Below are 21,226 nucleotides of genomic sequence, written 5' to 3'. Positions count from 1 at the left end.
CCCACCCCAAACACACACACACACACGCACAAGCACGACCCCCTTCCGTTTTTGTTGTAAACACCAGTGGTATGTAAAGTGTTGCTTCGTCTCATTAACTTGTGTCTGCGGTTGACCTGTTAATCTGAGCCTGAGGTGGAGGCTTGGCTCTGCATGCAGCGCAGGTCGCAGCACTGAACTGAGCCAGTTTGTTGAATTCACCGCAAGAAGACCGAAGAACTAAAGGTTGTAACGTTAACATAGAACCTCCCATAGAATCACCCATAGTCACAAATTTAACAACACCTTCTTTGTGCTTTTCCCACCCTGTTTATAAGATTTAAATGATAACACAAGAAATGAAAAGCGACAGTAAGAGATGGGGAATTGAGGCAGGATGTTGGTGGTTTTCTGTGGATTCTGCCCCAGTGATCTGATTCTTGATAACTGAGTCCAGGGCCTGTTTCACAGCTCTCTCCAAACTGACACGAGTGAAATTCTGCTTGAGAAACTTCATTTATTTATTCGGTTTTAGAAAAATAGGTTTATGCTTTATTTTACTGGTCTGTCATTTTCTAATAAATTCATGGGATAAACAACAGGCAACAGAAAACATGCAAATCTTCAAAAATAAAAAGGTGAAATCAGCAGATTTTTGACCAAACGACTGAAATAACCACATCATGGAACTTTGTATTTTGTATTAAATTTGAATATATTGAGATTAAAAAACTTGAATCAACAATAGAACATATCAATTTTAACACTGACCAGGGTTGTTAAAATTCCCAAATTAGAAAGCTTCACGAGGACGTGACCTCAGTGTACTGAGTGGTGGCTCCAGACCTTCTTGGGTCTGAGTAGAGCTCCCAGTTTCCTGTGATGCAGCTCATTAGACGTGTGTCTAATGATGTTCCCTTTATACCGGCTGCTTGGTTGACCTGTTAATCCCAGCCTTAGGTAAAGGGGTTGGGAGGCATCCACAGGCTGAGGTTACACAGAGGTCAACCTTTTACTTTCCCTTTATCTTATGGTTGTTGATTTCATAGCTGTAACTGCTTTTAAGATTGTTATCCTGTAACCAATCAGACTGACTGACAGTCAAAACTCTAGGGTGATGGATGGAACGTCGATAAAAGGCTTGAAATGAAGATGGAGACAGATTTGTATGCAGCTGAGTTAATGTTAATGCTCTGACTTAAAACCAGTCTTGATTTAAAATATTCTGTAACTCAGTCATTAAATTCATCAAGTGAAGTCATAATGTTTTTTAATGACATGCTGACATTTCCTACAGTTTGAGACCTGTTCATTTATACAGTAGTTTTGTTTAATTTCCTCATGCATAAGAATATTGAGTTGAGTCCTTGAGCTATAAATTCCTCACAGATTATTAAACTGCTGGTGTATGAAGAAATGCATCAGGTTCACATACAGGTTACTTTACATTTTTAGTTCTATTTTAAATTGCAATACTGACATGTAGAGACAGAAAATCCATTCACACCTATGGGCGATTTGCAGCCACCTTTTAACCCACATGGAACCTGAGTGAGGCTGCATTGCTAACCACTGTACAGTGGTTAGCAATGCAGCCTTTGGATCACGCTTATGTAAAAATAATTCATTTATACCGTATGTCTTTAGGTATGCTCATGACAAAGACACATTGCATGTGTTATAAGAGAGCAGTGTACAGTTGCTCATTTTCTGTGGCCTGTAAGTCATGTCAGGACATGGGAGGATAAGTTGTGTAGAAGCTCTTTGATAATCTTCCAGAAAAGTGACAGGAAGTGATAAGCGGGGAAATCAGGATGTGTTGTCTTTTCCTGCTGTGGACAAATATCTGTGGAGGAGAAGATCATTACTGGGATTCCTCTTTTATGACTCTTGTTTACAAGATTAATGGTAAAAAATAAAAATGAAATGCTACTTGGCAGAAGGTCTCATTTGTTGTAGAAAGTCATTGGTAGCTTATTTACACTCTGATTGTTAACGAGCTTGTAGGTGCTGACATACACACATCAAGCAGCAAAACAGGGGCCGAGGCAATGGTCACAAATTTATGGGGCCGCCGCTAGTTTCAGACCGAAGCAGTCATTTTCCCCCCAGCACCCACGTTGTTTAAATAGCAAATACAGAATACTACCATGGGCGTCTTAAATTGAGATGTGGTCAGGCGCATTGTTGGCGCATTACTCTCTTGAGACAGTGGCAAGTGATTGCGCGATTGACCAACATGTACCTGGTCTGAAGTCAGTGGCGCAGTATTATACTGCTATTTTAAGGCGCTCAAGAGAATGAAGTGGACTCACTGGTCAGGACTGGACTGTGATTGGTTTATTGGATGTTACACTGTTAACACTCCCATGAATAATTAAGAGAATAAGTACAACCCTCTTGAACGATGTGCCTGGACACGCCCTAAATGCATTTGCGCCACACATTTCAGACCATACACTTCGGATCATTGAAATAGAGCCCTATGAGTTTAATGCATTGCGGTAAACAGTTGGTGGTGCTAATTCTCCGTCAGTAGCAGAGTTTCAGACCTGTAGTAGAGTTGTGGAGCTGTGTTTCTTTGAGTGGGTCCCTGTTTTGTTTATATTGTGTATATGCACACACAAGCAGATGACACGATACATAGTCGTACCGATAGTGTCGCACTATTTCACCAATGTTGGCAGTCACACGCCAAGATGTCCTGCATGTAGGTGTAAAAACTGAGCTACACTGAGTGTCAATACGATCTAGTCACAACTACCTAGAGTTAACCTTTCCTCACCTCTGGACCGCCAGACTCTGCTGATGAGCCCATGCTGACAGAGAATAGACATCTTCTATTCTAACTCCTTTTTTTTGGCCAAACAATACAAGTCCGTTAGACAACAGCATCCAGCAGAAGACCTCTAAAGTGAAGCTTCACAAGTGCATAAAGGGAAGGAAAGCAGAGATGGATTTCTAGAGTTTCACACGCCGCCCTGACTCATTGTGTCAACGTAAAGGTGAAACCAGGGAGTTTCACAACAAACCATGAAGTAATGTCACAGAGATGATGATTTATCTGACACCGACCTTTTGGGAAATCACACATCTCATTCTCCTTTTTCTTTCTCTGGGGCTCTTTCCGTTAATCATAAACATTCACCTCAGTCTAACCGTGGACATCATCTGGAGGCAGCTCCGTCATGTCTCTGTCACAGTTCAGATGTTTACTGGGAGCGAAGCCTCTTCAGGTCATCGCTTCCTCAGTACATACATTTCCAGTCTTGTGGAGAGTTTCAACATTTTTTGTGTATTACAGCATATTGAAAACACCTTTGCGGCTCATTTATGATTGATGTTGTGACAGATACTGGCTGTTTTTAACATTGTAATGGCTGTGAGGAGCACGCCATCTTGTCTCTATATTAAAACTGTAGATTTCCTCTCCTGCTTCACAGACTTCTGAGAAGTGATATGTTTTTCAGTAAGTGCATCTAGACAAAGTCAATAACAAAGGAAACATATCATCAAATATTAGTTTCATGTCCATTTCCAATAAATACAGGCATTTACATACATTTCCAACGGAAATTCAAGCTTCAGAGAGCAAAAATAGACATTGACCGAAGCTGTGCGTGAGTCTCAAGCAAGATGCTGTGGTTATGCACACTGGCACGTCGGCTAGAGAAGTTTCACAATCACTGACAATTTCACCTCTAGCTGACGCTGGTAACACAGTGGACGTGGGAAAAGCCATACACCAACATGCATCTCAAAGGAGTAGGATCTTAAAAACAACTGGAGTCTTCCTGTTGTGCTTACCTGTGCATGTGCGCAAAACGAACCTTTTCTGGAATTCATTATTTCCTCATTTCCATGGTCACAGATAAAACCAACATTTAAGTGGTCAGGACAATCCCTGAATTTCCTCCAGCAAATAAACTCAACTTTAAATGGTAAAATAGTGTTTTCACCATTTGTTAGACTTGCTGTCTGAGCTCCTCAGCACATGTCCAGTGGTGAACCCAGGCACCGATCCATTTCAGCTGCTTGTACCCACAATCCATTTCTTTCTAACATTAGTCCAGCACATTGTAGAGAGCTAATGAGAGGGGAGCCTTTTGAATTTGGAGCAAACTTTCAACATAGTGACTCTCATTAGATCTTCTCCAGGACTTATACAGCTCTTGCACGGTGACAGTTCACTACCACACACACACACACACACACACACTTCACTCTTATTTCATTATTCTGATAACATGTCTCCGCTTGTCCAACAGGATCCTTCTAGATTACACAGACTGTTGTCATCAGATACACACTCACAAGCACCTTAGGACGTAGATGAAGGAAGAGTCATACAGAGAGAAACACCATCAGCATATTTCCATGAGGCGTAATGTTCCACATTGTTACATGAATAACATTGTTGTTTATTGTGTTCAGGTCATTTGCCCACTGTAGTGGATCTACTGTAAGCAGGAGTGCAGCTGTTCCTAATAAAGTGCTCAGTGAGTGTACGTGACAGAGGGAGGCGGTGTGTGTGAGACTCCCCTGTGGAGTTGGATATTGAGAAATGGTTCTACATCATCTATAGTTCATTAAGAACCTTGTTTTTGTTTGCTGAGTGCTGAAGGTGAAGGTTGGACCAGCCGCGCTTCATCTACCCTGCAGGTGTTTGATGTGTCACCTGTGTACTGTTGACAGACCAGACTCACCCCTGAAAACTGTGGCTGCAGTTTCCCAACGACAACACAGCAGTGTCTGCGTCTGTCCCACCACGCCGGCTCGATCTCCGCTGCTGGCTGAAAGTCAGAACAACAGCTTCCTGTTCATGCCTTTTATACAGAACAAGTAAGGTGGAATAAAGGCGCAACATTCCCGCCTCGAACAGGCTGTGCAAAAGAGACTTCTGGCGAGTTGCACCATGAAGTCTAAGCTCGTATTTCTTGTCCAGTTAAACCCGTTGTTTTTTTTTTTGTGACGTCACTGTGTTCCCGCTTCTCAACAGTTCATTTGGTGGGTAGAAATAAACACATTTTTCTTCAGGGGCTTATTGTACCAAATCACTCAGATCCAGTGAATTGCTGTGAGCTGTGGAGGGTTGAGTGAATGTCAGGGTAAGACGTCCCTGCTCCGGGCTCATCACTTAGCTCCAGGTGAGAATAATGGCATTGTTGCTAAGCCTCTCTCTGTGTGTCGGAGTCTCTCGCTAAGCTGAATAATGCTATTATCACTAAGCTGCTCTTTCACTGCTCATTCAACATGACCCAAACACCCAGCTGTTTCACCCTATGACATTAGCATACACTGTGTGTGTGTGGGTGGGGTAAGGGGGTCATCTCCATCAGGTTAACCAGGGGTCACGGGATGGTCATTTTAAATGTTCCTGTTCACACTTAACACTTATCATGTAGCAGCAGAGACCCCTCCCTCCTCCCCTCTTCCCTCTTCGCCTCTTACTCTTCGCTCTTCTCTCTACGTCTGGACCTCAGAGTTTGTTGTTTAGGAGAGGAATGATGTGTATGATATACTTGTAGGCCCACATCTGGACTGAACAGTAACCTATGACGACATGGGTTGACCATGTAGTTAGGTCCAGGCCTCAGCTTTGCAACAATCAACCCCTTAAAAACATAAACTGTCCATAAAATCAAGAGCACAGTCAGTGTTTTAATGATCGTTTTATCAGCTGTAGTTATTTATTGTGTTAATCTCATTCAGTGTTAGACCACAAAATGACACTGTCAGCTAAATATTTTAAGGAGCCGCGGCACATTCAGAGCTGAGCAGCACTTTGTCCTGTCACTCTGTGAAACTTAGCTAACATAACATTAGCTCAGCATCCAGAGGGAGACTGACAGCTGCCAACAAAGAGACGCAAAAAGACCGTGTCAAGTCTCTTCTCGTCAATCAAACTGCCGCCCTCCATCTTTCTATTGTCCTCTCTAAGTTGTCGTGTCTCTCTTGTGTGTCTTGCAGCTCCTGGACCTCTTCATGGTGTGGGACTGGTCCACTTATCTGGCAGATTATGGCCAGCCAACTTCCAAATACCTGCGAGTGAATCCAGCCACTGCCCTGGCTCTGCTTGAGAAGTGAGTGTTGACACCGCCGGGGAAGTGTGTATAATATTTCATATTTCATTTATTTACTGTAGCAGCGTGTTTTAGCAGGAGTGAGACTCAGGGTGTGCTGGGAAAGAGTCTGTGAAGAAGAAACAAACTGGCTAAAATCTCTTTTTAAACTGAATTATCTTTGAATTTTTAGCGCTAGAATTTTTAATAAGGATGCAACAGTGTGGAGGATTCTAACCCTAATCACTTCAGACAATAATAAGGCAAGTTTAGGTGATTGGTCACTAAATTGCTCTTCGATTACTCAGCAGAATTTAGTTTCCTCAAAATAAAAAATGGTTAAGGGCCATTCATGATTTTCAGGTTCTTTGGTATTCAGATCCAGATCCAGGTGACTGTATTTTGATGAATCATATCATGAGAAATAATGATTGTTTCCTGCTGGGAAGTAGTGAAAATCTGATAGATACAATAATAAATCATTTTAGGTCACATGGTCCCTACTGGACTCCATCATGAAATGGGTATTAAAGTTCATTCTTCTGCAGAAACCCTGTACATCTATATATTATGATTGTGTATGGGAACAAAAATCACAACTATTCACATGGCATTAAAAATTGTTAGCATGCTCACACATCATGACATATTCTACGTTTTTTTTTTTTTTTTTAAATCTTCTCTCACATTAATATCATTTAATTAAATTAATCCTTGCATAAAACTTGTAAAGCGCTCGGATATGAATGTGGCTGTGTTGTTTCCCTCCTCTAACACTGCTTGTCTGCTGTTTCTGCTGCTGCTGCTGCTGCTGCTCAGAGTCTACAGGGGGTAGGTGCAGCTTCCTCACTGCTTGTCTTTGCTTTTCTACAGCATGCTCTGATATCTTGTCATGGCTCTACCTCCTGTGAACTATAGAGTTTTTCTCTTAGTAACTTAAGTCTGAACTACAGGTAACATTTTCGTTAAGGTTCAAATCCAGATATATATATATGTTTTCAGGTGTGATAGTCTGCACGGAGATTGTTTCTGATACGTAGCGAAAACGCTCTTATGGACAAAGATCGTTTTTGAAAAACGCTGATTGTTACCATGGTTACAAAATGGTCTTGCATACATGCTCTTCATAATTTATAGAGCCCGGGAGATCGCTTTCTTAACAGAATTTGAATTTGCACTAAAATCATAGACCTACCCTCATGACAAGCTGGTTGATGTTTTTTGCTTTTACACCACAAACGACCTGTACCAGCCTCTGCTCGGACATCCAGATGCTCTGTCTGCAACAGACTTTGATTGACAGCTCTCACAGCTAAATGCTCAAAACAAGTTCATTTTAGCTGAACAAGTCCAGTGTGAAAGAACTGTAAACATGCCCATAACTCCCTCTCTGCACTGCAAGTCTTTACTTTATCCTGCTGATGCAAATTCAATTCTGATATTATCATTGTGTAAATAGTAACCTTATACACACAGCTGAGAGAACATATCTTTCTGACTCGACTCTTTGACATCTTCTTCCTCTGTTTCCAGGATGAAGGACACCAGTAAGAAGAATAACATCTTCTCTCAGTTCAGGAAGAACGACAGAGACAAACAAAAGCTGATAGAGACTGTGGTGAAACAGCTGAGGAGCCTGGTCAATGGCATGTCCTCGTGAACACACACACACACACACACACACACACACACACACACACACACACACACACACACACACACAGGAATGATGTGGGTGTCACAGAGAGATATAATGAATGAAACATGCATGCAGTCACATGCACACACACACACACACACACACACACACACACACACACACTGAACTGCCAGGACACTCACACACAACATGACAGTGACATGAAGAACCACACAGGGAATTTACACACACAAACATAAGGTACAGATAGACAGGCAACAGACACGCACGCACACACACACACACACACACACACACACACACACACACACACACACATCACATTACGGCACAGCAATACACACACTCTATAAGGCATGCAGGGAACTGACTCCTAGCAAACACAGCACACACATATGAAGTCATATCCTCTCCTTACTGTTATACCTGAATGAATATTCAATGTAAATAACACACACACACACACACACACACACACACACACACACACACACACACTAAACAGTTTACTGGACTGAACAGTAAGGTGTTTGTAAAGTATTTTTAATGGTTATGATAAGACAAACTATGTTTGTACATTAGTGAGAGTGAAATGATTGTAGCTGCAGAGGGAGACTGGTGCAGCACAGGAAGTGACACGAGTACTGGGACAATGAGGTTAAAGGTCAACACCTACCACACCTCATATGAATGAGATGAGCCACTTCCTGTTGTTCTGTCAGAAACCCATATTATACATTGAACATGATGAAGTCAGGATGTATTTCTTGTTTTCATTTGGAAGAATTACAAAGAGAGATTGAAGTATTGGTAATGTATTGATCAAGCTGTTAAAACAAATCAACCATCTCTAGTTCTGTCAGATGGATATCTCTACTCTGACCTGCTGTGCGTCCTTTTAACACGAGTCTCATGTTAAAAGCTGAAAACAGCATAGATACACACCAGAAACCAGGTTACTCAGAGAAATCAAGTGATGCAGGTGATCACACACCACAGTGGAGACCTGTGACTGTCAGCTGTGTGTGTACATGCAGGAGACCAGTAAACACATTTCTTTACTACTGCTGACATTATTTTGGAAACCATGGCTGCTTATCTTTGTTTAAAAGCAAATTCATAAAATACCATAACCCAGTGTCATGTATGCACAGTAAAAAAGGAGGAATTTAGCTGTGGAAATATATCAATTTAATCCTCTACCATGGACCCAACAGGTTTCTCATTTAGATGACATTAAAGAACTCACATTACTGTAACCCAGATTATTAACTGCATGCTGACTTCTTTAATGTAGCTCCATGTAAAGTCGTATTAACATTCTGACTCTTGAAATTTTCTAAAGATTTCCCCTCCATCATTCATAACAGTGAAAATTCAGGCGGAATCGCTCCCACTAAAGTAGACAAAGTAAATATGCACCTGTAAGTAAAGTTCAACACAAACAGTCTTTAAAGATGCTGAGTCAGCAGCAGACGGTTTGGAACTGGATTGGAACTTGTCGGCTCCTGTGCGACCTATGATTACCCATAAGACCCCTCTATGTGTTAACCTGCAGATACATTTACATGAATGATATCATTCTTACTAGTCACTGCATCACTAAGCTTCCAGCACCACCGACATCATTAAGAAGCATAAATCAGCTTGTGGCACTTTCCGGTATTGACCAGTGTCATAACCTGGTTTCTCGTGGTTTTAGCTGGTAACCACTGAATTATGGGTATGGAGCTGCATCCGTTGACAGGTCTGACAGAGGCCGAGTTAAACTCATTGTCCCAACACTTAGACTGTTGCTACTGTGTGTGTGTGTGTGTGTGGAGAAAGGAAGCGATGCTGAGGTCATGGATTGATGGAAGGACAGAAGAGTGGATGATGACGTCTTGAAAGACTGATGTTCATGAAAAAAGTGGAAGTTTTGTTGAACTCATTGGTAGCTTTGCTTGCTGTTTGTCTTCTTTTCTTCCTCACATTGTACATGTAAACCCACCCCCCCCCTGAGACAGCGCCTCACAGTGAACATGAAGGAGCCCAGTGTCAGACAGATGGAACTCTGACTCCCTGATCGTAGTTGGAATCTTCACATGTTCTCTATATGTGAGAATGTCAGAAGTGAGGGTGAAAATCTTCTTTTTTTTTTTATTTGGTCTGATATGTTTGCACAGGATGGACAACATAACACCAAATAATGCAAATCCATCACACAAAGTCATGCAGACTTAGGTTGGGTAGTTGCAGGTTCTTATACTGGATTGTAATAGATTGTACAGGTTGGAGTGTCAAAGTGAAGACATGCAGCAATCCTGACACAGGGTTTTGCATGTGATGTCAACATATGGACACAGGATACTGACACCTGGTATTAACATGCACTCTGTGTCTGGGTATATGCATATACTGTATATACGCTGTAAATGCAAACAGAGCACACAGCAGTTGGAGTGTGAGTGGATCAGCCAGACCATGTGTGAAGGTGTATTTGAGTCAGATCTCAGCCTCTGTCATAACTCATTTTAAATGGAAGTATAGCTGATATCACAGCACGGCTTAAGTAAAAGTTTTATAGTAAGTTTATCTGCAGCAACAACGTGGTTTCGCCTTAACTGAGAGATTAAACCATGTCCGCAAGGCTCCAGCAGAAGACGTGCGATTGTACATGTGAAATAACAGCGGCCTGTGTAGACATCCAGTGTCGTATGAACAGCCACATCTGCTGTCTGCGTCTGTTCTGGATGATATCAGCCAAATATAGTGAAGTGCAGCAGACACACACACACACACACAGTGAGTGTGATACAGGCAGACACGTTTACATGTGCAGTTTGGAGCATATGATCCTCACGTACAGTCTGCACCAGCTTAGACTTCGAGCACCACAGAGAAGTAAATTTACTCAGATGCTGAGATGAGTGGGATGAGTCTCAGCAGGTGGTCTACAGATGCTGTTCTCTCTCTGTCATGTGACCCTAACCTTGCACATTGTAGCAGCCCACTTAGAGCCTCCTGCACTCACCATGTGGACGGACACCTTTCAATATCAGGTGGAAATGCACAGGCCTGTAATCAGATGCCATCTCTCAGATTCAGATCACACGCTGATACGAGGTGGAGCCGGTTCTGAAACCTCCCGGCACATTTCGGCGTCCGCAGACGGACTGGCAAGCCGTGCACGTCATCATCAAATCCGAAGAGCTCTACGTCTATAAAACCATTAGCTTCTTTTCCTCCCAGCTTCACAGCTGTACTCGCTCACGGCAGCAGAGCAGCGACGGGCCGCTCGGTGCTGCTTCAGGTGGTTCATGTGAAAGGTGACATCAGTGCATGCCCACGTCCTCCCTCTGTACTCCTGTCAGTCGTAGGGTTAAGGACTATATTTATGTGAAGTTAACTGCGGTTTTGTCTTACAGTCCACCCAAACTACTTGCCTCATGCTTACAAGAAAAACATGCCCCACATGACGGGGGGGTTGTCATGTTAGTAGTGATTATATATACGTATATATATTTAACAGCTCAACTTCTAAATTCTTTCTTTTTGTTCCTCAGGGTGAAATTAAGCTTTAGAATCTCATAACCCACATCTATCCACAAAGCACAGCAATAATAAATTGGTTCCTTTACAGCCTCACAGGCAGGTTGATTGATTACTTAAAACTTGCACAGGACTCCTGACGAAACATTTTATAATGAGACTGTTTCTATTCTGTTTATGTTTTGGGTCTGTGCTCTACTTTTAGCGTTTTTGCACTGAAGCTGATGAAGTTTTTTTTTTTTTTTCCTTTTAGATTCATGTTTTGCCTTTTTTGATAGTTGCTTGTAAATGCCACTGTATATACTGCATATTTTGTAAAGAAGATATTACAGCAGTTTGTCTGCTACAAACAGAACTGGAGGTTGACACTGTGATACGCACCTCCGTCAACACCTGAAGTAAATACGACGTTAGTAAGAGTCTGAATTTGCTGAATTTGTTGCTTATTGGTGAACACAGTCGAGTGCAGTGTGAGGAGCTCAGTGACGTATGTTGGCGCCTTCTCTCCACTCGTTCGCATGGTTAAGGTAGAAAAAAAAAACATTATGTTATGTTCTAGCATAGGCTCTGTATAATAACTATTTAAATCCTGGTCCAAAAGATTTCTGCTGAACTGATAAAAATCCAAAATAAAGAAAATAAAGGGCAGGTCTAAATTCAGTTTTATTGGAAGGATCCTCTCCTCTCTGTGAGTGTGAACTGGTTCTCTTGGTTGACCCGTCACTCAGCCCCCCCCCCCTTCCTGCCATTCATTGATGTCCATTTTACCATTAATTCTAAATAATAATTGAATAATGGCGGAGTCTGAGATAGAAGCTGAACCAGTCCAATCAGATGCAAGCTGGTGCTGATGGTAAAAATCTCCTGGAATAACTGTTCCAATTACATCATACAACAACAGTCATGCCTTACTCACCATTCTGCCACACTCAGTTTTTATTTTTACCACAAATACTGTTTTCATTTGCCACTTATTAGGGTTCTCACCCCATCAATTAAAATATCTTTGCAAAGGGGCGGGGCTTAACCGTTTGTGTGATCATCATAAAACTTGGTCCATATCTTCGGGCCTAGACACGGAGCAGGCCTACCAAATCATTCTGAGCCTGATCTCTAGAGGGGGCGCTATTTTCAACAAAATTGTTACACATGTTCTGGGAGTGAGCGTTAATGAAAATCTGAAGTGCCGTACTGATTGATGAAAGTGGGCGGGGCCTATTCATCAATATGTGCCTTCTTAAGCCTTTGCTCAATTTGCAGAGAGCTGGAACGAGCCAGACACGTGAAAATTGGCATCATAACTTCAAATGGTGTGTAAATGCTTCACAAAAAATATGATCCCATTCAGCCATATGGTGGCGCTAAAATTTACAGTCAAAATTGTGAAAAATTTGAAATGCTGCCCCCGCCACATCAAGTCCAATCATCGTCAAATTTACCTCACACCTACAGCTTAATATTCTCTATAGAAACGCTCTGTGATATTAGCGAGTCCCATTATGGACTTTGAGCCAATTAGCATAACATTATTATTATTTGCGAAGGGTGTGGCTTAGCTAATATTGGCCTTAACTCATTTACCATCATAACATTTTGTAGATATCTTCAGGTTGTTATAGCAAATAGGTCACCCAAAGCATTAGGTAGCTCAGAGGAGCGCAAAGCGGCTAGGACCGCGAGTTGCCGCTTGCGGCTGTAATTCCCAGTTGTTTCTACATTGTTGATTTTTTTGAGTCGCTGTTAAGCTGCTGTCAGGGCGGCTCAGGACTTCCTGAGGAGGTTTCATGTTTAAAAGCTACCAAAGAAAGAAAGAGAGGAAGTGTGTCCTTTCAGCAGCTTGAAGACTGTGCAGGAAGTGCTGAGTGTTGTCAGCTGAACAGCGGCCGAAAGAAAGTAGAAGCTATTGAAAAAATTCAGAGTATGAAAACAGTGTGTTAGAAACAGAAACCCCTCAGCAGTCAGGTGGTGAGTGTGGCCTGACTCCTAGTGTTGAAATGTACATTAAACTGAAATTTATTAAGACAGCAAGTAAACATGGAGGGAGGGAGAGTTGAGTGTTCCTATAAAACACGACCCAACCCTGTCTCCAAAAAATTTTTTGATTTACAGTGTGTGAGTGATGAGCAAAGACCAGAGACCACGTTCACATCCTGAGTTCTGTGGGTGGTGAAGGTTGGAGAAACAGTGCTTTCTCTTCAGCGTTCACAAACACATTCGTTCTTCTAAACAGAACCATGAAAAAAGGGTTTGCTACGAGCGGATATTTTATTGCAAGATTGGATATTTCTTTGACCAAAAACAAATGAAACATGTTGTCAGTGAACATTTTACTGACACGTTCAGTATCAATGTTAATTAACGTAAAGAAATCAGCCAGTCAGCGTTACATTTCCTTCGGTGCTGTTGGAAATTATTTGTATGTAAATGTAATTTGGAGGAGACAGGATGGGAAAATATGATGAAATACTAAAACAAGGGAAGGCCTGGCTCTCTGCAGCTGAGGGAAATGTGTGTTTAATGTATGTTCATTAATATAAAACATAATGTATCACATAATCTCAACATCACTCAAGATCAGAGCCTTTCCTGGCGCCAATCAAGATTTTAAAAAATCGCACTGCTTGTGTGCCAATGATTGTTTCAATTCAGATGAAAAAAAAAAGAAAAAAAGAGTGAGATGGTTTTTCTTGCCTTTCACAGAAGTGGAGAGAGGGAACATTTTGATATCCAAAGGAATCCTTGCTTTACCTTTGTTGTTGTTCTCAGTGAGACCCTGACTGAGATGTTGTTTTCCTAAATATGTTGTTTTTATTTTGTGTGCTGTAATAAAAGTTTATTCAACAGTAATGTCTGCTTGATTGTTAATCTTACTGTACATCACAATGGTTACTCACGGCGACCCCATTACTGCCCTGTAAGTGCGACCATCAGGCTGTTCCATGACAAAGTAATGGAAAATTAAGAATAATTCCAGTTTATACTTGTATTTTGGGATATCATATCTGTGACATTAGGGCAGTTATAATGCAGGAATTTTCTCACTTCATTTAAGAATTTTAAATATTACATTTTGTCTCAATGTTCATAGTTGTTTCTGCATATGTCAGTATGAAAATGAACAAAAAATGTTAATGAATTGTATATTGATGATTAATTCAACTTGGCTTTTAGAGGCGGCGATGCAGCGTCCATGGCCTAGAACGTGTCTCCAGGCGTGAACTGTGTATTCAGGTTCATGTTATTTCTGTGAGATGAGTATTCGCCTGGCTAACAGCCTGGGGCCGGAAGCTGCTACGTGTCCCGGAGGTGTTGGCTTTGATGCTCTTGTGTTACCTCCTGCAGGTCAGAGAGCCAAACAGTCTGTGGTCGGTGCCTCAGGCCGACAAGAGTCCCTCACAACGCTGGAGGCTTTCTGCAGGCGTCTCTCCTGATACATGTTTCAAACACAGGGGAGAGTCACTTCACTCATTTCCTCTGCTGTCCTCACTTTCTTTTGCAGGGTCTTGCAATAGGCTGCATTACAGTTCACGTATGATGCAGCTGCTCACGACACATTCAGCAGTGGCCCCAGTGTTATAATAAAATACCATCCAACTTTGGCTAATCCGCTCAGTCCAGGGAGGCTGTGACCTTCTCATTTGCATTCAGTTTAGGAGCTATACGTCCGGTGGCTAATCCAACTAGCATAGTTGAGCTAACGGAGTTGCCGGAGCTTTTGGATGATGTTCGGCACATTTCAAGATGAAGACCTAATTAGACAGTAATTTTTTAGTTTCTAAGACTGAACCAAAGGAAGTTGTCTATTTGACTTCACAACCCTTCCTCTGTGGCCACACTCACAACAAGTAACAAAAGTCCAGTTAAAACTGTTGACAGTGAGATTTATTATTCAGACTGAGAGTAAACAGTGAAACACAGACACATTTCTATGAAATTTTTGAATAAGCTTTTTCAGTGTGTATCACTGTGAGCAACACAAATGAAATTCCATTCACCTCCATTTTGTTGGGGTGAAGAGACAGATCTCAGACAGCTATCTGCACAGAGAGAAAATAAATACTTTTTATTTTATTTTCAATTTGGGTGAACTGGTCCTTTAAAGCCACTGAGTGAAATGGTGCCTCATCTTTAACTGTACCACCAGTCACAGTCTGGTTGATCTCTGTCTCCCTCTCTCTCACGCACACACACACACACACACACACAAAAACAGAAGCGACACTTGCTCTGTGAAGGTTTTCTTCACCCTTGGAGCCTCGCTGTGTCCCAACACACACACACACGCTAACTGGGAAACAGCAAGTGAACTTTGGCCTGGGTCAGCGTTTGAATGCGAGGATCCCTGTCGCCACAGATGTAATGAGGCGAGAGACATTTAGAGACCTCTATTATCACTGGACAGCAGCCACCCTGCCAACACACACACACACACACACACTCAGAAATGTGTTTGTTTTCCTCAGAGGGTTACTGTGCACTCTCGGCTCTACTGTCTTGTCTTGTTACATTCTGCCACTATTCAACTTCAACTATGCATCTTTAGAGATTTATCTCTCACACACCTATTTACTTTTTTTTTTTTTTTTACAAACATCCAGACCAGTGTTTATGAAGTGTGTAGGAAATACATCCTGACTGACTGAAAATCCTCAGAGAGATAAATGATTCCTGTCTGGAGCTACGAGGAGGTGGAGGTGAGACACAGACGTTCTGTAGGACAGATGTTCACCGTGACAACAAGCTGACAGCTGTGAAAAGTAGTATTAAAATATAAATACATCTATTCAAGTATTAAAATGATTTGCTGTTTTATACTTATCCCAACATTTAAGAGGGAAGCACTGCAGTTTTTACTTTACTTAGTAGTTACTACTTACTTGTACTACTTGCATGTAAACTACACATTAAAGTCTCAGCAACACCGATAGACAGGATTGTTACTTGTATTGAAGTATTTTACTCACAAGTACTGCTGCCTGTATAATTATATAAAATAAATTCATATGTCTTTTAGGCCACATGTGATTTGCCAGTGTTTATTTACGGCCTATTATGTCTTATTTACAAGTCACCACAAATTGGGGGGGGGGGGGTTCTTCCTGTGTGTCAACAGGAGTGACAAGTATTTTAGGGCAGAGATCAAACACTTTAACAAGGCAGTAAACAGCTTTTACATTCAAGTCAACAATACAGCAGACAGACAGAGGAGGAGGACACGCATACCTCTACACCTCCACCTACCTCCTTTCCCTGCTCTGACCCGCACACGGACTTCACCAGGATTTTAGTGTTATGCTCCATCTGTGAGTCTTAATCTACCTCTTAAAACGAATGAACCTCCTTCTTAGTATAGAAGATTTTCCAATCGGATTGGATTTTTCTACAGAGGCAGGTTGTGTGCTTCCTCTCTTCACCTCTTGCAGGGTTGCAGCTTCTCTTTTTGCTGAGGTCCTTGACTGTTGCATTTTATTTATTGAATATATCACTGAAGCATCACTCCGACACTTTCACACAGAGAGACGTGAGGTCTACGACTCAGTCTGTGAAAACACTTGTATAATGTTTTATGTGGCTCTTTTCAAACAAAAATAACCCTGACCATGTCATCAGGGGCAACTGCTCTTGGGCTTTAGACATAAACTTTACAACAGGAAGTCTGAGTTAAAATTGTATAGTAAGTTGCATTATGGGAAATCAAGGATCCAGTATTTGAGCCATATTAGAGACTAAAAGTCACAGTATCTCAGCCTCTGCAGTTTTATTTGTCTTTTGTGAGTGTGTCAGCTTTAAGGAAGCACAATGAAAAACTGCTGACGTTCCCTTTTAATGTTTTTGTTTAATGTCTGATGTGCAGGTGATCAGTGTCATTATGTCGCTGGGCAGATCAGGGCTAGCTTCCTACACTGTTTAAACTAATAAGATAGAAATTGAGAGCGTCCTCCTCCAGTTTATCTAATCACTGGAGATGATAGGCATCAATGCAGTTAGTGGATAATATAAATGGATATAAAAGTGGATGGGAAACAAGAGTCACTGGGGGAAGGGTGACAAAGGACTATTTAAGAACTATTTAAGGATAAAGGGGTTTCAACACATGTTAATTCAGAAATCTTCCTATTTGATTTACCTGGGTGGAGATCTTTCTATTGATGAGTGCAGCAATTTCCTGTGGATCCAAGCTGCATGCATCTGATGCACCTTATAGAGTTGAGCTCACTCTATATCTAAGAATGACTCATTGAAACTAAGTAAACTGTAGATGGCTGGTTAAACTGATGTGGCTGTTTAATGTAATTCATTGTTCACTCTCTGCTGTTGAAACCTGAAGACTTTCTACAGTGAGAGACGGAGACACATAGAGACAGTGACATCAGTAGACAAACAGTGAGTGACCTTGTGCTGAACCAGGAGCCTGACACTCCCTCTGACCTCCTCCCGCTGGGAATGCACCTCAGATTTGCACCTCAAACTACAAAACCCTGGTGGAGCAGACCGGTTACCATAAGGTGTGTTGTAAATCAGCATAAATGGAGTCCTGCTCACCTAGTTAAAGTATTCTTTTCAGCACAAAGAATCGTGACAGTCATATAATTGGAGGCATGTAAGGCAAGTTTATTTCTTATCAAACGAAATTCAAAGTGCTTTGAAGATTCCAGAACATAAGAACAGGAGATAAAATCAAAAAAGGAGCAAGGTAGTAAAGCAAGTAATAAAGTAATAAAATAGATACAATGAAATAAATACAACTAAACAGCAATAAAAGGCTGTGTAAAGGATTAAAATTATGAAGTGCAGTTATAAAATCGAATTAAAAGGAATGGTAAACAAATGTGTCTTCAATTTAGATTTAAAAGTAACCATTCAGAAATCAGTCCAATATTCCAATCTATGCTCTTCTTTTAGCTCTGGGTTTGGTCTCCACCAGCTTTAGCTGCTAAACGCTCCAGCACATTTACCAGCCGCTCTCTGACTGTGTCCGTCTGCTGGCTTTTTACAGCTGTTTCTCTGAAAACAGCTGCCTGCTGCAGGCTGTACACGGTGCTATGAGAGCGGTGACAGTCAACCAAAACAATATCTGTGATAATTCTCTGTCGGGGTCATTTGATCCGTTGAGGCTAAAATATACAAATTCTGGAAATCAAGCTAGCACTAGCATGAGACTGGAACCTGTGCAGCTGCGCTATGTTTAACAGGGGCCTAATTAAATAGCTAGCTAGGTAGTTAACATTGATTCCAACATTTACCTCAACAATTTAATTAAACATCGTCAACTTTCATTTTCAGATGTTTCGTGAACATTGAGCCTCTTTAACCTTTATTTAACCTTTATTTAACCTGATTCTAATGCATTACTGCTTGACAGATAACTTGTGCCACTGCCCACTGACATGGTTTTTATTATTAGCCAATTTTTCCCTCCAAAATGAATATAGAAACACCAGCTCAGAGATGGTGGGTTGTATCCAACCTGCATCCACCAAGTTAGACTGGTGACGTGTTTGATTTGTCTCACTGTGTCGTGTCTAAATGGGGTATTTGTGTGTCAGTTGCCCCTGTGTTACCAGCCAGAGGAGCTGTACATTTAAAGTAAGCAGCTGCTGAGTCCCCATGAGGTCCTTCATGCTTTACTGTGTTTAGCGATTGGCTGTTTATGGTTTTTTTTATTTGCACTTTCCACATGAAACTGTCCTGAACAGATGTTTCTGTAGGTGAATGCATTTCTGTCTTCGGATTTTACAAAGACCATTACAAAGGTCACTTTAAAACTGATAAACAGTTGTAAAAGGGAGGAAATTAAAGTTATCACTTCACTTACAACCCTTGTGTGCTGGTTTTTTGGTCACTCCTCATATACTCATGAAATTGTATTATAAACAACATGGTATAAAATTTCAGTTCAATCTGTACAGTGCATGCTGTAGTCACTGTGACCGTGGCTGTTTGGGGTCAAATTGAAATAACCATTGGACTGGCCCTGCACTGGCCCTGCACTGGCCCAGTCTCACAGCAATAAGGTCATATTTTAGGTAGGAGCTAAAATAAGACCCCAAGTCATAAAAGTCGTGTTACTCTTCCACAAAAGCAAACAAAGTTGCAGCAGCACTGCCGCTCATGGTGGACTGTATTTGATACTTAAAATAATAAGTAACCTGCCAGTTAAAATTGTTTGTCTGTGCAGCAAATAGGCTCTGTCTCTCTCTTTTTCTCTTTCTGTGTGTGTGTGTGTGTGTGTGTGCGTGCGTACGTGCCTGTGTGTGTGGGTGTGCGTGCGTGCGTGTGTGTGTGACGGCCAGTGAACTTGGTTGCGCGCGAGAGTTCACCAAGATGTCAGGGTCACAAGCGGGTCAGCCAGCGCGCGAGCAGGGGGAGGAGAGTTACAAACGCGCGCAGGCACCGCGGTTGTTTGTCGCTTGTGCTGACTGCGCGCTCTGTGTGAGTGTGTGTGTGTGTGTGTGTGTGTGTGTGTAGCCCTGGAAAAGAGCCATGCTGCCTGAGCTTTCATCATCATAACAACACAGATGGAAAGTAACCACCTACATTTACTCAGATAACATGTTTAAGGTTTGAGTGACTGACAGGTGAGTATTTATTATTTTCTACCTGTTCTGCTTCCAGACTAGTGAAGCTGTAGTTTGTACAATGTTGTGGCATAATAACTCAAAGTTGTAGCAATGACATTCCATCGAGCTTGATATTTAAACCACAAAACAGATGTAAAATAAACGACCCAATAGTATTTGCGTTATTCAGACATAACTGAACATAACTGTTCACCATTAGATTCCAACCTTCAGTGAGTATTTTTACTTTTGACATTTGCCTATTGCTAATCATTTTCATGCATAAATACATTTTTTAAATCAACACTTTACTTTGAAAGGATTTTTTTTCCATTCTGGCATTTCTACTTTAACATGAGTGAAAGATGACCTCTTTACTCTTTCTACCAGGCCCTCTTGCTGTGGAGTATCAAAACTGACAAAAAGCAGATTATCATCCCAGTCAAAAATATATCTGAATATACCAATAAATGATATTTGACTAATTCACTAAAATTGGGTGTAAAAAGAAAATTAAAGCTTTACACTTTTCCTTTGACCTGGTGAAAGTGAAACAATCTTTGTATTCTTTTCTTTAGCTCCAATAAGTTGATATACTGAATGTTGCGGTTGCTGAAATAGAAAATATGTGCTCAATTAAATAGATGAAATAAAAATAGAAGAGCAAAATTAATTTTACATTTTCGATTTGTCTGATATGCCTTTTTTTTTTTGTGTCTTTTGTCAGTTTCGAGGCTCCGTACATTTACACCACAGGCCTACAGTTTAACTTCAATATTTGAATGCACACATTGTGTTTTCAGTGGCAAACAAAATAAGTCACGTCTGAGCTGCCGACCTCATGTTTCACTGTCTTATGCTGCTCCTCTCTCACTTTGAAGGTGGGTGTCTAAAGATCCTCTGGTGGTTTCTACTAGCTGCAGTGTTCATGATCCTACACAATAATGGGCTGAATGGACATGTTTATTTCTCTGTTTGTAAAGTCTGTCCTGATGGTGATGCTGGAGGAAAGGGTTCATCCTCTGGGGAGCACGGTGACCAGTTAATTCATTACAATCCAACTCTCTGTTGGATTACAAGATACACTGAGTGTGAAGTTGATGCTTTGTCTTGTAGTTGGTGCTCATGGAGTGAAAAGGGTTATCCTACGGTGTATTCTGACATTTCCAGTTTATAGGTTTTTGAGCTGAAAGTGGGGCGAAGTACATGTATTTGGAGCAGGATAAAAACTGTAAATTAAAGCGTACCTTTCTGGTCACATCCATGCATACACTAACTGTATACTGTAGACGTGGCTGCAGCGACGGTGTAGATCTCCGGTCAGTCCAGCAGCTCGTCTGCAGGTTTACAGCGAGTTCTTAGAGCAACATGATGAGGACATGTAAACAGCAGGGAATCATTCTCTACACTTGAACTTCCCTTCACCCCCCCCC

The 21,226-nt window shown here is 41.4% G+C and overlaps 1 protein-coding gene across 7 annotated transcripts in view; it reads left to right on the top strand.

The window, feature by feature from the left end:
- exoc6 (exocyst complex component 6) overlaps positions 1–14,079 on the top strand; it is a 51,190-nt gene extending 37,111 nt beyond the window's left edge. For all 7 annotated transcript variants that reach the window (XM_087177270.1, XM_087177269.1, XM_023418877.2 and 4 more), the window contains 2 exons: positions 5,950–6,062; positions 7,575–14,079. In XM_087177270.1, the coding sequence (XP_087033396.1) occupies positions 5,950–6,062; positions 7,575–7,701 (240 nt within the window). In that variant the 3' untranslated portion in view covers positions 7,702–14,079. The remainder of the gene's footprint in view (positions 1–5,949; positions 6,063–7,574) is intronic.
- Positions 14,080–21,226: the final 7,147 nt, after the last annotated feature.

Source organism: Seriola lalandi, unplaced genomic scaffold (assembly GCF_002814215.2).
Source record: "Seriola lalandi dorsalis isolate HSWRI2012SDOR001 ecotype SW California unplaced genomic scaffold, Sedor1 jcf7180002054585, whole genome shotgun sequence".
NCBI classification, from domain to species: Eukaryota; Metazoa; Chordata; class Actinopteri; order Carangiformes; family Carangidae; genus Seriola; species Seriola lalandi.
Note: the sequence above shows the minus strand (reverse complement) of the source record. Positions and strands in the feature narration are given on the sequence as shown.